Genomic DNA, 13,816 nt, shown 5'->3' with positions numbered 1-13,816 from the left:
TTCCATTCCAAAAAAGCCTCCGAAAATAACCATTTCCACCGCCGAGCCAAATTTGTGACTTGTTTCGTTCCAGAAACCCTCGGAAATTGTGACACTTCGCGTTCATAAATGTCCATGGCATCCCGTTGGCTATTCGACACTGAACTGATCAAAAATGTTGCTTGTACGTTCTAAAATACGATTTAACATGTAACATCCATTTTCCAGGGCGACTCCGGAGGTCCCCTGCTCTGCGAGGACGAAAACGAGAAAGACAAATGGTTCGTAGGTGGCATCGTGAGTTGGGGGATAAAGTGTGCCCACCCAAAGTTGCCCGGGGTCTACGCCTACGTGCCGAAATACGTGCCATGGATTCGCCAGGTGATGGCGACGTACGGCGACTACGGTATGGGCAAAAGCCACCATAAAAAAGCTACGCAAAAGCCGACCGGAACGATTTCAAAAATCGTCCAGTCGCGATCGGATCGGTAAGGCTTGATCGGATGGATCGTTAACGTAAGACAATAAATCTTAACGATAATATGACGCGTGCGCCTTGTTTGTTAAGTCGCTGTAACGCGAACAGCATGCTCGGATCGAGCGATACCGATGTTCGCACCGCTAACGACAATATTAATCATCGATGTTCCGTTTGATCGACGCTGTATAGCAGGATAGAAACTTTTGATGTTTACTTGACACTGGTAGCCGGAGAATCGCAATTTTCCTTTCGAGAGAACGCTATACTTTTTTACTATTCCTACCGAGACTACTCTTGCAACGACAGTGAAGACATTCAATATTCGAACTAGCTTAATCCAGCGTTTCTGAAACCGTGAGACGGTATCGGTCCTTCCCACGCGAAAAAAAAAGAAAGAAAGCAGTCCTCGGAAGATATTAGAATTGTAGACGAATTAAATAAATAAATATTGCAGGAACGGATCTGTGAACCATATTTTGTTACAAGTATTCGGGAGGACCGCCATGACAATATTTCAGAGGTTCAACGGAAACGCTGGTCAACAGCCTAACGATCGCGAATGCGACCGATGATCTCTCTATCGAGACTAACTTCTTTTATCTGTTAAAGTGGCTCGAACGATATTAGTCGACTCGGTTTAGAAGCGATCGACACGGAACTCGAAACCTCGAACTGGACATTCATCTTCTAATAATCTACGGAAGTCCGTGCCAACAGTCGGATAAATAGAAGTTTCATTTCTAGGATTAAACTGTTCGCGATAAATATATTTTTCTACCAACTACCAGCTCTAACATCGCCATGATCGCAGCAATACTTGCAACATCGCGCGTTCGTTTGCATTTAATAGATTATTAACAAATTGAACCGTGGCACGTCATTGTACATTTTCTTGCTTATAAAATGCCCTGACAGAGGTTAAACTTACCGGTGTTGGAATCAAAATTATTTCGAAACGGTAGAAGATCGTAGAATGTTGCGATTCACGATCTTTTGGAAAAACTTCGCCGCGAAAATCGCGCGATTTCTCGCGGTCCAGCGACGATTTTAGCGAATTGCGTCCCGTGTCGATCGACTTCCGGAAGTCCTGTCCGTCTTACGATAATAAGGAACCTAGTTAAGGGCGTGTTAGCGAAGATGAAATAAAAGGAAACATATTAAGAAGCTGTTCCAAGAACGCAGGGGCCCGCTAGCCGGACGGAACCCCTCGGACAACGAGCCCTCGCCGCCATTTTGTAGAAAGTCCGTTTTCACGCGAACGCGTACGAACAAAAAAAAAAGAAAAAAAAGGAAAAGTAACACAGGAAAATATACGGAAAAATCGTGCGTACTTTTAGTAGCGAGAATCGCGAGGAACTAAAAAAACACACACACACACACACACAAAATACACGCGTACGTGGGTTTTGCGAACAAAACGAAAATTCCGCATGAGATGCGACAAAAAACATTTTTGTATCGCCGTCGGTTTTAGGGGAAGCCGCGCCACCAAGTGGCCGAACAAATCACGATTCTAAGGATGTGCGTTCGACATTCGTCGATAATTTCGACTCTGATCGATCCGATCGAGGCTCTGGACAAGTGCGAGAATCAATTTCTTGATTTATAAAAGGCCTATTTTAGATCTCGAACTAAATTGCGTTTTAACATTAAATCTATCATGCCGGCGAAAAATGATCTGTTACATATTTTTGTTGAAATTATGAAGACTCGTTCTTTAAGAAACGACCGAATAAAGTGCTTTATCGAAGCTTACATTGTGGTAAAAATGGCGAAAAGTCTAAATAAATTCAGTCCTGTCGATCGTATAAAGCAGCACACGTTGTTGGAGCTTGGTAGATTTAGTGTTAAGATGTCCAAAGCATTTGTTCAAGCTATAGATGTTATTTACACAGCGAGCTTGCAATAATGCGGACAATACAAATTACAGTTTTTCTCTCATTTTTGTTCTGGGAAGTGCTTAACGATTTTGTAGAAAACCGAATGTGGTGAAAGAACATGAAAATTTAGTACGAACGCACATCGACTGTAGATGAAATGTGCATTTAATGCATCAGATGTATTTGTGTACTAATTATAGAAGTCTCCGTTAAGCCTAAACCTAAGAGTTTATATCGTTAAGGGTAATTAAGATCTGTGTTTCTTAGTGTAAATTGTAACTCTATGTCTAGCGTTACGTGTACTAATTCTATAACGATATACGAGGCGCTTTGTGCGCGCACTTGTAAGCAGGGAAACATGTATAACTACATGCTGCGACAATAATTAACCGAAGTAGGTAATTCACGAGCAACGGAGAGCCGAGCAGACCTTACAATTTTCAGTGAAACGCCAATAAAGCCTAAAACGTAAACGTCGATTATTTAATTTTACAGTTTCATAAGCTAGAACAACACACAGAGCGAAAGAAATATTTAAAAAATAATTTATAATCCTAATTATTTAACAAAATTGCTCGGCTCCTAGGAGAGCTAAAGATCTCCATGTATCGACAATAGTAATATTATAATATCGTGCCTCGAGTATTTTTTATTTCCGACGAACGGCAAAAAAGGAAAATATACTCGAAGCACGCTAAAATAGGGCGAATCGAGTACGATCGATGTTCCGCTTGTAGATTTTCGTTAGTGCACTGTGAACATAGCGTAGGATTAGATAGAAAGAACATGTTGACTGAATTCTAGGGACAATACTCTGCACCAGCACTTTTTTGATCCGCACAGAAATGGTAATAGTTTTTTAAAAAAAAAACGAGTATACTTTGTACGATGTATATTGTTTACGGGGCTTGAACTAGGAGCCCCACTAATTGACTTAGACTTTTTCTAAGACGTAAGAATAGCGGTATTGTTGGTCCAGACAATGATCTTTATAATTCTTCTTTGATTTCTCGCTATCGTCGACGCCGTATTTCTTACGAGGAACGCTTTGTTTACGTCGCTTTCGCGCCGATGATCTCAAACTCTGCCCCCGAAATTTCTTATCGTGGACGAACGATGGATTTCTTCTTTTCTTTCGACGATGTTTTCTCGATTAATTAATTTCACCGGAAAAAAAGAAAACGCTTCTCCGAGAACGACGAACGTCTTCCTTAGTGTCCAGACAACAGATAGTTGTAATTACGAGGCGTAATCTAACTAATAATAACCGACAATACTGTGTGAGCAGACAATAAATAATTTTAGGAAAATGTTCCAACACGGACAATAAAGTAGCGCGTAAGGCTAGATTTAATCGATTAGGCGTAAGGACAAGATTGCATGTGATTGTTACATAGTTCTCTCTCCTGTAACGGATGCTGTCGTCGTCTATTAGGATCGTAACGCGAAGCGTAACGCGTGTCGGAAACGTCTTCTTCGGGCCAAGAACATTCCGTTTCGCATTCGCGTTGTTACAAAAATCTCTCGGTAGATCTTTCGTTTTTTCTGTAAATCGACGGACAATAAGCGGGAAACGATGGCCGCAAGCTTCTGCCTTTCGTAGGCTTCGGTTAGGGAAATTAGCGGGGAGCGTAGAATAGCGACGAATCTCGGCGAGGAGCAAAGCCAAAATCGGACAATCAGGAAAGTTAGAACGTTTTCCCGACGAACGATATTTTTCTAAACAATAGCAACCCGACTTCTTCTGGCAATAATTTCCCGCGACCCAGTCCACGATGGAAACTCTGCTGGCCCCGATTTCTCTTCGAGAGCTCGCAAGCCTTTCCTCGCGACCGCTTCCGAACGCAGAATGTCAACGATGCGACGATCGTGTCAGTGGGTTTCTACCTAAGATTATGCGTTAAATTACATCAACCGTATGCATAAGTATAATACGAGCATAAAGATAAGTAGACGCAACGAGGACGATAGATATTAACCCAGGACGAGCTCTGTACTTTGTAGCGTCGATAGCGTTTCGTTCGAGGACCCACGTTTCTTTTCCGCGCGTCCGACAGATTTTTCTATATTTTTTTACACGACGATTAGGAGAAACGATCTATAGGGGAAAGGTTACAGAATCTTCCGTTGATTAGAAGATGATTTTAGGGGTTTGTTCGCGCGTGCACGTCACGAGTCAATAATCGTAGTCAATTTAGGAGTAGGAAATTTCGCGCGTACGCTCGAGAGCTGTCAAGTTTGTACATGTAAGTCCGTGGAACCTTCGAGTTGCTTTCCTTCGAATTTTCGCTTTCTTTTCACCGACCTTTTTATTTCATTTTTACAAGGCAGAAATTTCTTCTGGACATGCTCAAGATCGTTCACAATTTTATTTATCAGTTCTAATCAAAATTTCTAATAATTTAATCAATTTTCTTTCTTCCAGTCAAATATTCCTCACATATTCTATGTAATTATTTATTATATTATTATTATATTATATTATTATATTATTATTATATTATTATTATATTATATTATTATATTATTATTATATTATGTTATTATATTATTATTATATTATATTCTTATATTATTATTATATTATAATATTTATATTTATTTTATGTAATTTTTCTGTTCCGCTAGTTTTCCGATAACTCGTTACTTTCTTCGTATAACTCGAGGGTGACGCGAAAAGCTGCGCACAAAACAATGGTGTCCCTGAGGAAGATTCTTCTTCTCGGACGGTACTACGAAACTGCATAACAACTCCTGTGAAGTCAATGTTGATTAGCGAGATAATAAGCACCGTGTATCCATTAAAAACTATCCGTAAAAAAAACGTTACTCTAAGTTGTTTAAAGTATCGTGTAAGTAGCATATTAATCGCAGTCGTGCTCCGCTGTCGGAAGCATTGCGAACGGAGTAAACTCCCCTTCGAGATCGGAGCACGACGAGAATTTCGCGTTTAAAACGAAATAATGAAATTGAACAGTGCAAATCGATAGAAGGATTAATCGAGTATTAAGAACCGCGCTAGGCTATAGTAATTAACGGGAATGTAACGAAACGTGTTGCCAGAGCATCTATACAATCTCCACCGAGCTTGAAGAACGATGATCAATTATTTATCGTGTCGACGATCGAGCTGGATCCAGGCCCGACGAAATTGTACGTCAATTCAGAGTTTAACATTTCTAGGGGAACTACTTTATCCGATCTAATGGTAGACGGAGAGGCGCGAGGGTTAATGTTAATCGAATCGATTTAAGTAGCACGTGCTCGGTGGTCTTCTCACAAATGAAAAGTACCACGCTACGCTTTCGATTCACGGTCTCCCATATTTCCTCGTTCGAAGTCAATTCATTTCGTAGAACCTCTATAAATATATCAGCGATTTTTAACACGTTGAATGCCGCGCGGGTTTTACAGAAATTGTTTATGCGATACGTATAATGTTGAAATATTATCTGCTATAGATAAGTTACAGTGTATAACCATGTTCGACATGTTAATTGCGACAGGGGTCACTGTTTGAATTGGCGATGGTAATAATACAAAATTTTAGATATTGACATTTGTTTGAAATTATATATATTTCTATCGATTTGGGCGCGTCGGTCACCGGTGACCCCCGTGGCATTCAACGTGTTAATACCTCATCCAAAACATTCGAAGTCTTTCAACTTTGACTAACTTTTCTGGAGTTTCAATCGTTCGACAAATTTGTCGACAGGTTTTTAGATGCACATTTTCTACATTTTTCTTGCGAGATTGCCACGAGCCGCGATTCTACGATCGTTAGATAATGAAATAATTCAGATAAATGTGCGCACGCATGATTTAGCCGAGTGCCGACGATGCATTTATACGCTACGTGTTTCGCTCCGCGTTCTATTCGACCATTTTGTCGATCGTGATCGAAAGATACAGAGTGGAGAAATCGAAGAGGAAAAAATTAGAGAGAAGAAATCAGAAAGAATGAAAAGTTTCTTTTGTATTGTAGCACCCGGGGGCGAATAAAACGCGGAGAATCTAAATGTGATTGCTTGTTGTGCCCGGCACAAATCCTATTCGTACAATCAGTGGTCGAGATACTATTGGGTTGGCAACTAAGTAATTGCCGATTTCAGTTATAGACGTCTCTCACTCCCATTTTTATGATATCCGTAAATGTTATATTATAAAATTATTATTATTATTATTATGTTATTTTTTCTTATCCGTGAACGTTAGTAACTGGACAAATTGAATGCAGCGGTCAAGGAAAAGCGACCAGAATTGGTCGATCGTAAAGGTGTCATTTTCCAGCAGGACAATGCTAGGCCGCACACGTCTTTGTCCGCTCGGCAAAGATTGATGGATATTGCTTGGGAATCGATGTTACACCCACCATATAGCCCCGATCTCGCGCCATCGGATTACCACTTATTTCGATCCCTGGACAACTCCCTTCGTGGTAAAACTTTGAACGACGACGACGCTGTAAAATTTCACTTAACTCAGTTTTTGGCCGAAAAGGATCAGACTTTCTGCGAGCGTGGAATTTTCAAGTTGTCGGAGAGATGGCAAAAGGTCGTCGAACAAAATGGAAAATACATTACAGATTCAACTTCGTTCCAAGTATAAAATAAATTCTTTTATTTCATTGAACAAATCGGCAATTACTTAGTTGCCAACCCAATATATCGTATATACATGTGTATGTACGCTTAATTGAAAGAGAAAGAAATTGCTAATGTTTCCAAGACATTTCACTAAATACAATGTGATGTGATGTTCTCGGTGATTAGTATATCGAGTAACTGTAAGCCGATGTTTGTATGTTGTATATGTTACGTATATATATACACACACACGCGCGCACACATACACGCCAACACAGAGACACGCATGTATACAAATATATACATACATACATATACATATATATATATATTTATAATATGCATAAATTGCAAACATAGATTAACGTTCGCTACAAACGTAGGCACGTTCTCAAGACGTTCTGTGTCGCTGTGATTGGTATTATAGACTCTAGGCAGTGTTCCACCGTTAGACATGTAATTAATGTTAATCAGGGACGAGGACAGTCATTGCTGTCGATAGCCAGAACCTTGTACTTCTTCGTTTCATCGGTGGCTTGAACGCTGTGTCTCATCTTCGCGCGATCACAATCCCGTTCTTCGATTATGTACCTTAATTTTTCGGCTGGAATTCTTGAAGAAAGATATCTGTGGCGATCTTTACAAAGAAATCTTGATCTTTGCGGTGTTGAAACAATATCGAAGCGTCGAAAAGATAAGGAAACGTTTTAACAGGGAATCGGACTCGGGAAATGATCTCGGTCTAGGCCCTTTGGAAGACTGGAGTGCTCGATAGATTATGAATTACTCTTGATTTAAGATGGACAGATATTGGGAACTTCGACCTTTCGGCCCTTTCACTGCGTATCTGAAATTCTTAGCTTATAAATGCAGTTCAAATAATTTTGAACTACAGAAACATTTGCGAATCGGACAATAAAACATTGATATAATCGTTTAGGTATCGGTACGTGTTAGAGCCACTGGGATATTGGAAAATTGATGTATCGGTATTTTAGAATACTAAGTTTGTGAAATTTTAAGGACAATGCTGGATTTATCCAAGATGTTGAAAGGTTGATGTTCGGTGTCGTTGGAACCGTGAATTTGTGTTGCATAGGGAGAGGAGAATGTTGAATTACGCTAAGTAAACGATAGTGGCGATAAGTGGAGGACCGTGAACGTCTAAATTGCGTGAGAAAGACTTTTACTTTGTTAGCGATTCCATTTAACTCATGATCGATTAAGCGAACACTGCTTTTGTGCTTAAGAAGCTTGGGAAGGTTACAGTCCGGTAATGATTCTTCGGCGCGAGCAAAGCTCATAGATCCGGCATCTAGCGAAGAGTAGCCATGTTGCTTTGGAGCGAACTAATTGTACGGAAAATTAGCGATTAAGCGAAACCCGTTAACAGAAGCTTCCGATAGCCTGCAACCGTTGCGTCAACCATTTTTATGTTAGATCCTCGGACCTCTTTCACACGTTAACCCTTTGCACTCCGCTGTCCCCTCTCGTGGGATATTCAAGTTTATTAGTGATTACGGGGAATTGTGTTACTTCAGAGCAAATTTTTGAGATATGCATGTTTCCCTGAAATGGCACAAGAAATCAAATCAAAATATAGTAAAATTACTAAGATATATACAAGAAATGTCAGCGGGTTTTGACGAGAACGTGAGAGGCGTGCTCACGACGGTCCGAGCACTTCGAAGACGCCACTTGAAAAGAGCGATAAGGCAAGTTTGTAGAAGAAAGATCGGTATGCGAACATAGCACGCACTGTATAGTGAGATTTATAATCATAAAATCTGGAGAAAAAGATTTTCAAAGCTGAACTCGGTCTGGTTTGAAGCGTCGAGCGGTATAGATAGATCTAACGAGTGGGAAAATCGGAAAAGTGATTTTTCTCTTGGTAAATAAATTGTTTGGTGAAAGCTTTTTGGGAAATATCATCTTGCGAGTTAGTAATAACAATTAGAAATTTTCAACCTATGTATTTATTCGTATTTTTTATTTGAACAATGACAAAACGTTCAAACACGAATGAGTCTCATGACACAAGTAGTAGCGAAGATGAGCTGCGGATAGACGTTTATACAGATATGTTAGAAATGTTACACAGAAATGTTACTACAGATATGTAGAAGGTTTTCTTCTACAGTTAGTCCATCGTTTTGATAGCAGCGATAGTGATATCGTCCAAGCAACAAGGCGACGAGAGAAAGAGTTCGCATAGATAGCGATTACAACGACAAAACAAAATTATAAAACAAACAATAACAAAATTATAAAAAATAAAATATTGATTTCTTTGCAAATTTCTCGGTTTCAGCCAAATTCGTATAAGTCCAATATCATTGTAAAATGTTAGTTAGTTCCAAAAGCATACTAAATAATACGAGGGTCTGTAAAAATGCCCGTTTCTGCCGAAAATGGTTTCTGTCCAGAATGATTCGGAGTGCTAAGGGTTAATACGTATATGCAACAGAAACATCGTGATATTTGCATTACGTGACATTTGTTTCGTGTGAAATCGCTAGATGAAACATTGAGACAAGTTTTCATCAAGATTATTTCTTTTCGTCGAGAACAACTAAGAATATATTTTCATACCATCCATGTTTTTGTACCAAACATTGCTCGTCAAGAATGAACATACTTGAAATTTTATTTAATCGCATATGTCGCATAAAAGACATAATAAAAAGAGAGCAAACAGAGAACATTCGATTTATTCCATAAACAACACGTCAGACATGAAAAGGGATCTTCTCATGTATCGTTTTGAATTAGTTTTATATTTAGTTATATTTCATGTTATATTATATTCATATTTATATTTATATTATTATATTTCATATTCAAAAATATTTTAGTTAATTTAGAATGTATCTTTTGTATATGTCTTCTCATGTATTGTTTGAATTAGTTTTATATTTAGTTATATTTCATATTATTACATTCATATTCATATTCATATTATTGTATTCATATTCATATTCATATTCATATTCATATTCATAGTATTATATTCATATCCATATTATTATATTCATATTCATATTCATATTATTATATTTCATATTCAGTAATATTTTAGTTAGTTCAGAATATACGCATTAATTATCACATTTTTCTATGCATTTTCCGATTTTTCCGATTTATCCCATAAACTGTGAATATTTTAAATACCGATGATTAGACTGCGAATCTTGATGCAAAATAAAATAAAAATTGTCTATGTTTGGTTGCGAGAATCACGAGTCACTTAGGAACACCTTTTCTTTAATAATTATAGCAGATTATAAACAAATGTATCGACATGGTCTTCCTTTACCGTCTCGTCTCTCTAAAATTACAGCCACTGATTTCTGTCAAAAATGTTCATCCCGTTTAACGAACACTTCGTCGTCAGAACGATCTGCAATACGCGTTCACGAAATTCACTTGTACAATGTAAGATTGTTGCTTGTACCATTGTTTCAATGTTTCGTCTGCCGTGTATCGCAGCGACCAAAATTTCGCGGGACACGCGAAGTCGGTATTAGCGATACGAAAAAATCGTCGCGCGGAGGTTCGCACGATGAACAATGTAACATCGGTACGCGTCGCGTACAAATATCGCAACAGATCGTATCGTCGTGTGAAAGAGCCTCGAATCCTCGAATTTTCAAGCAACTGGCGACTGTCTAACAAAAGATCGACTTCAAGACGACGCGGTAGATTTCGACGCTTGCACTGCCTTTCCCCATTCGTTGAACAAATGACTGTCTGGCCTCTAGACGAACAAACTGAGATTTAATTAAACGATGTTGTCCGTACACTGGATATCTAAATGGCGCATACGCTTCTCGGAAACAGTAGCGCGAAGAAGTTCGCGGTTTTACACGCTCGTTCGACACTCGTTCGAACGGTATTCGACGCAGAAAATGAGCGGATTTCTTGTTCGAGAAGCATGCGAGGGTGAATTATTCAGAGATACTTAACGAAGAGAGAAAGAACGAGAGATTCGGATGAGTGTGAGAAAGAGAGAAGAAGGCGGAGGAAAAAAGATATTCTACGTATATGATAGCGAGGAGGACTATATAAATTTAAACGAACTCGCTCTTGCTGGCCAAGAGTTGTAGCGTGTCGATTAGCGTATATATCTAAATAAATATAAAAATATAACTACCTGCGCGGGTGTCGGTGTGTACCGCAACAAAACAAATGAGAAGGAAGTAGAGAGAGAGAGAGAGAGAGAGAGGGCGAGAGAGAGAGAGAGAGAGTAAACAAATTTATGGAGTCGAGATTATAGCATGGGTTGCGCGATCATTTATATTAGGAACGAGCATTTCGCCGTGTGACGTTCCCTGTTCGAGAATAAATTCTTGGTAATAATGTTACGAGCGAGAAATTTCGATACCGATTTCGGAGGCCTGCTTCACCTGTTAAACGACGATTCACGGTGGCGTTGATTTCATTTCATTTGATACAATAGAACGTCGATCCTTAATCTTTATTGTCCAAATACGATTTGCAAAGTTAAGTTACTATTAGGTTGACAAGGATGAAATTTGTAGCTAATAATATTGCCAACTTCAACAATTTATTATTTCACATTGGCTTAATATTTTACCGTTCTGTTTTTTCTTTATTGGAAAGTTACAAATCTCGCTTGTTTAAAGAAATTATTTTAAGCTCTAAAAAATATTGGAAACTTTTTTAAAAATTAATTTTGTTGAAAATGGAACGGTCGAAAATTCGCACTATTACGAAGTATGAGTTCTTACGTGGAACTACGAAATAGACGCGTGTGAAACATTAACAGTGTATTTGGCTCTAGTGTAACTAAACAGCAGACAGTATCAAATTGGTTCGCCAAATTTCGTACAGGTTATTTCGACCTCAACAATGAGCCACGCGTTTGCTCAGAATCAAAGGTTATCGCACCTGCCTAGCGCAGGTGAGATTCGTTATGATTTTATGAAACCTGGCTCACCGATCACAGCAGAAATATACTGCAACCAACTGGACGAAATGATGCAAACACTTAAAAAAAAAACAGCCTAGATTGGTCAACAAATCGACTCCCATCTTATTGCATGATAACGTTAGATCGCACACTGCACAAACGACTGTGGCAAAACTACAGGAATTGGAGTTGGAAGTTCTTCATCACCCTCCATACTCGTCGGACCTAGCCCCCACTGTCTGTCACTTGTTCCACAATTTGAACAATTTTTGAATAGGAAAACAATTGAATTCCGACAATGCTGTAAAACTGGTCTTCCAGGAATTCATTGACCCTCGTCCGCCAGGGTTTTATATCACCGGCCTGAACAACCTGCCGCTTAAATGGCAAAAGTGCATAGACAATATGGGTGCATACTTTGATGAATAAAATAATTTCTCGTATTTGTAAGTTATGAAACAACTTTGCCTTCTTTTCTACAAATTTCATACTTGACGACCTGATATATGAAATCTGGCCCTGTAACTGAGTAACTACAGACGATCGAAGTTCCGCTTTCGTTTAGAATGATTTGAGCGCACCGATTTGATATCGTCGAAACTGTAACCAGCGATCAATTAACATTTCAAGTGATCCGGTTCCTTGAAAATTACCATCCGGCTGCGCTGATATTTATTTGAAAGAAAATAATCAGTCGTCGAAATGTTGTCAAGAAATTCCAAAATGTTGGTATCCGAGGAAGACGTGCCATCGTCGATTGACAGATCGATAACAGGGTCTCCGCGTTAAGTTTGACTGTGTTGCAACTAATTTTCGTCGTTGTACGTCGTGTAAGCTTGATCTTGTATCTTGGTTCGGGCACGCCTGCTCGGAGGTGCGAGCCCCCGTCAAAGGAAATATATTTTTGCAGATTGAATGTTTAGAGAAAAACGAAACAATAAAGTACAAAGACACACGCGAACCAGATGGCAATAAAGGGAGCCTCTCGTGCGAGACGTATCCGGACATATCGTAGAGTGAACGAACCGGGGCGAGGCAGGCTTGTCATTTTTTTCGAAAGTAAGCGAACACAGGTGATACCAGTCGCAATCTGCAAAAATAGATTCTCGGTGAATAAAACGAGCGACGCGGGAACCGTGATTTCGGGGACGCAACTCGGTTCGGTACAAAGAACTATATTAAGAGATTTAACAGAGAGAAAGAAAAAAAGTAACTATATGGATAAAGCTGTGTATGTGCTATAAAAAGATATTATTACGTGCAAGCAAAAACTATATATGATGAATATTGATATATGATATATTTATGGAAAATTCGTGTTGACAAATAAATTATGTATTAAGAGTATCATCATCATTTTCCTGGATCCACATTCAAGGATACTTTTTCAGGCATGTCCTCGCAACGGACGAGCCGATCAGCTTAATCGATGTAAATCGTCCGATCTGACACCATTAGCTTGCACCTCGTCCAGAGATGTCATATACTAAAAAACTAAAATGTGGTTAAAATCTTTAAGATCTTACAAAATGTCTATCATTCCAAATATTGGCTTGGAGAACAAGTTCGTAGCGCTTTTATATTTTCTTTTATTTTACAGAAAGTAAATCACTCCCGAGCCAATCGTTCAAATTGTCATTCTTCGTCTCAGATTGTTCTCAATGATCCCGTGCTATAATTGAAATTATCGTCAGGCTAGGGTAAAAACATTCTAAAATCACGCAGTGACGCTATTTTATGCTTTTCAAAATTATTCACAGTTGAACCTAAACATTTGAAAATAGCGCCAATTATGATGAGTGGCTCCCCTAGTGGCCAAGTTTCAAAGCTGAGTTCGGGGGTCCGTACAGCGCCAGCCGGTGTAGTGGCAAAACGCTCAAACTGTTCGCCAAATTATCTACAGTCGAGTTTGGCGAACAGTTTGAGTATTTTGACGCTATCCCAATTGGCGCTG

The 13,816-nt window shown here is 39.0% G+C and overlaps 1 protein-coding gene across 4 annotated transcripts in view; it reads left to right on the top strand.

Annotated features, from left to right (window-relative positions):
* Nucleotides 1-13,209, top strand: part of LOC117228049 (uncharacterized) — an 89,339-nt gene extending 76,130 nt beyond the window's left edge. For 3 of the 4 annotated variants that reach the window (XM_033483706.2, XM_033483709.2, XM_033483708.2), the window contains one exon: nucleotides 208-13,209. In XM_033483706.2, coding sequence (XP_033339597.2) covers nucleotides 208-471 — 264 coding nt within the window. In that variant the 3' untranslated portion in view covers nucleotides 472-13,209. The remainder of the gene's footprint in view (nucleotides 1-207) is intronic. The other variant, XM_076528728.1, reaches the window with a different exon arrangement.
* Nucleotides 13,210-13,816: the final 607 nt, after the last annotated feature.

The sequence above is a fragment of the Megalopta genalis genome, chromosome 2 (assembly GCF_051020955.1).
Source record: "Megalopta genalis isolate 19385.01 chromosome 2, iyMegGena1_principal, whole genome shotgun sequence".
Lineage (NCBI taxonomy): Eukaryota > Metazoa > Arthropoda > Insecta > Hymenoptera > Halictidae > Megalopta > Megalopta genalis.
The sequence above is the reverse complement of the archived record's forward strand: the minus strand, read 5'-3'. Positions and strand labels throughout refer to the sequence as shown.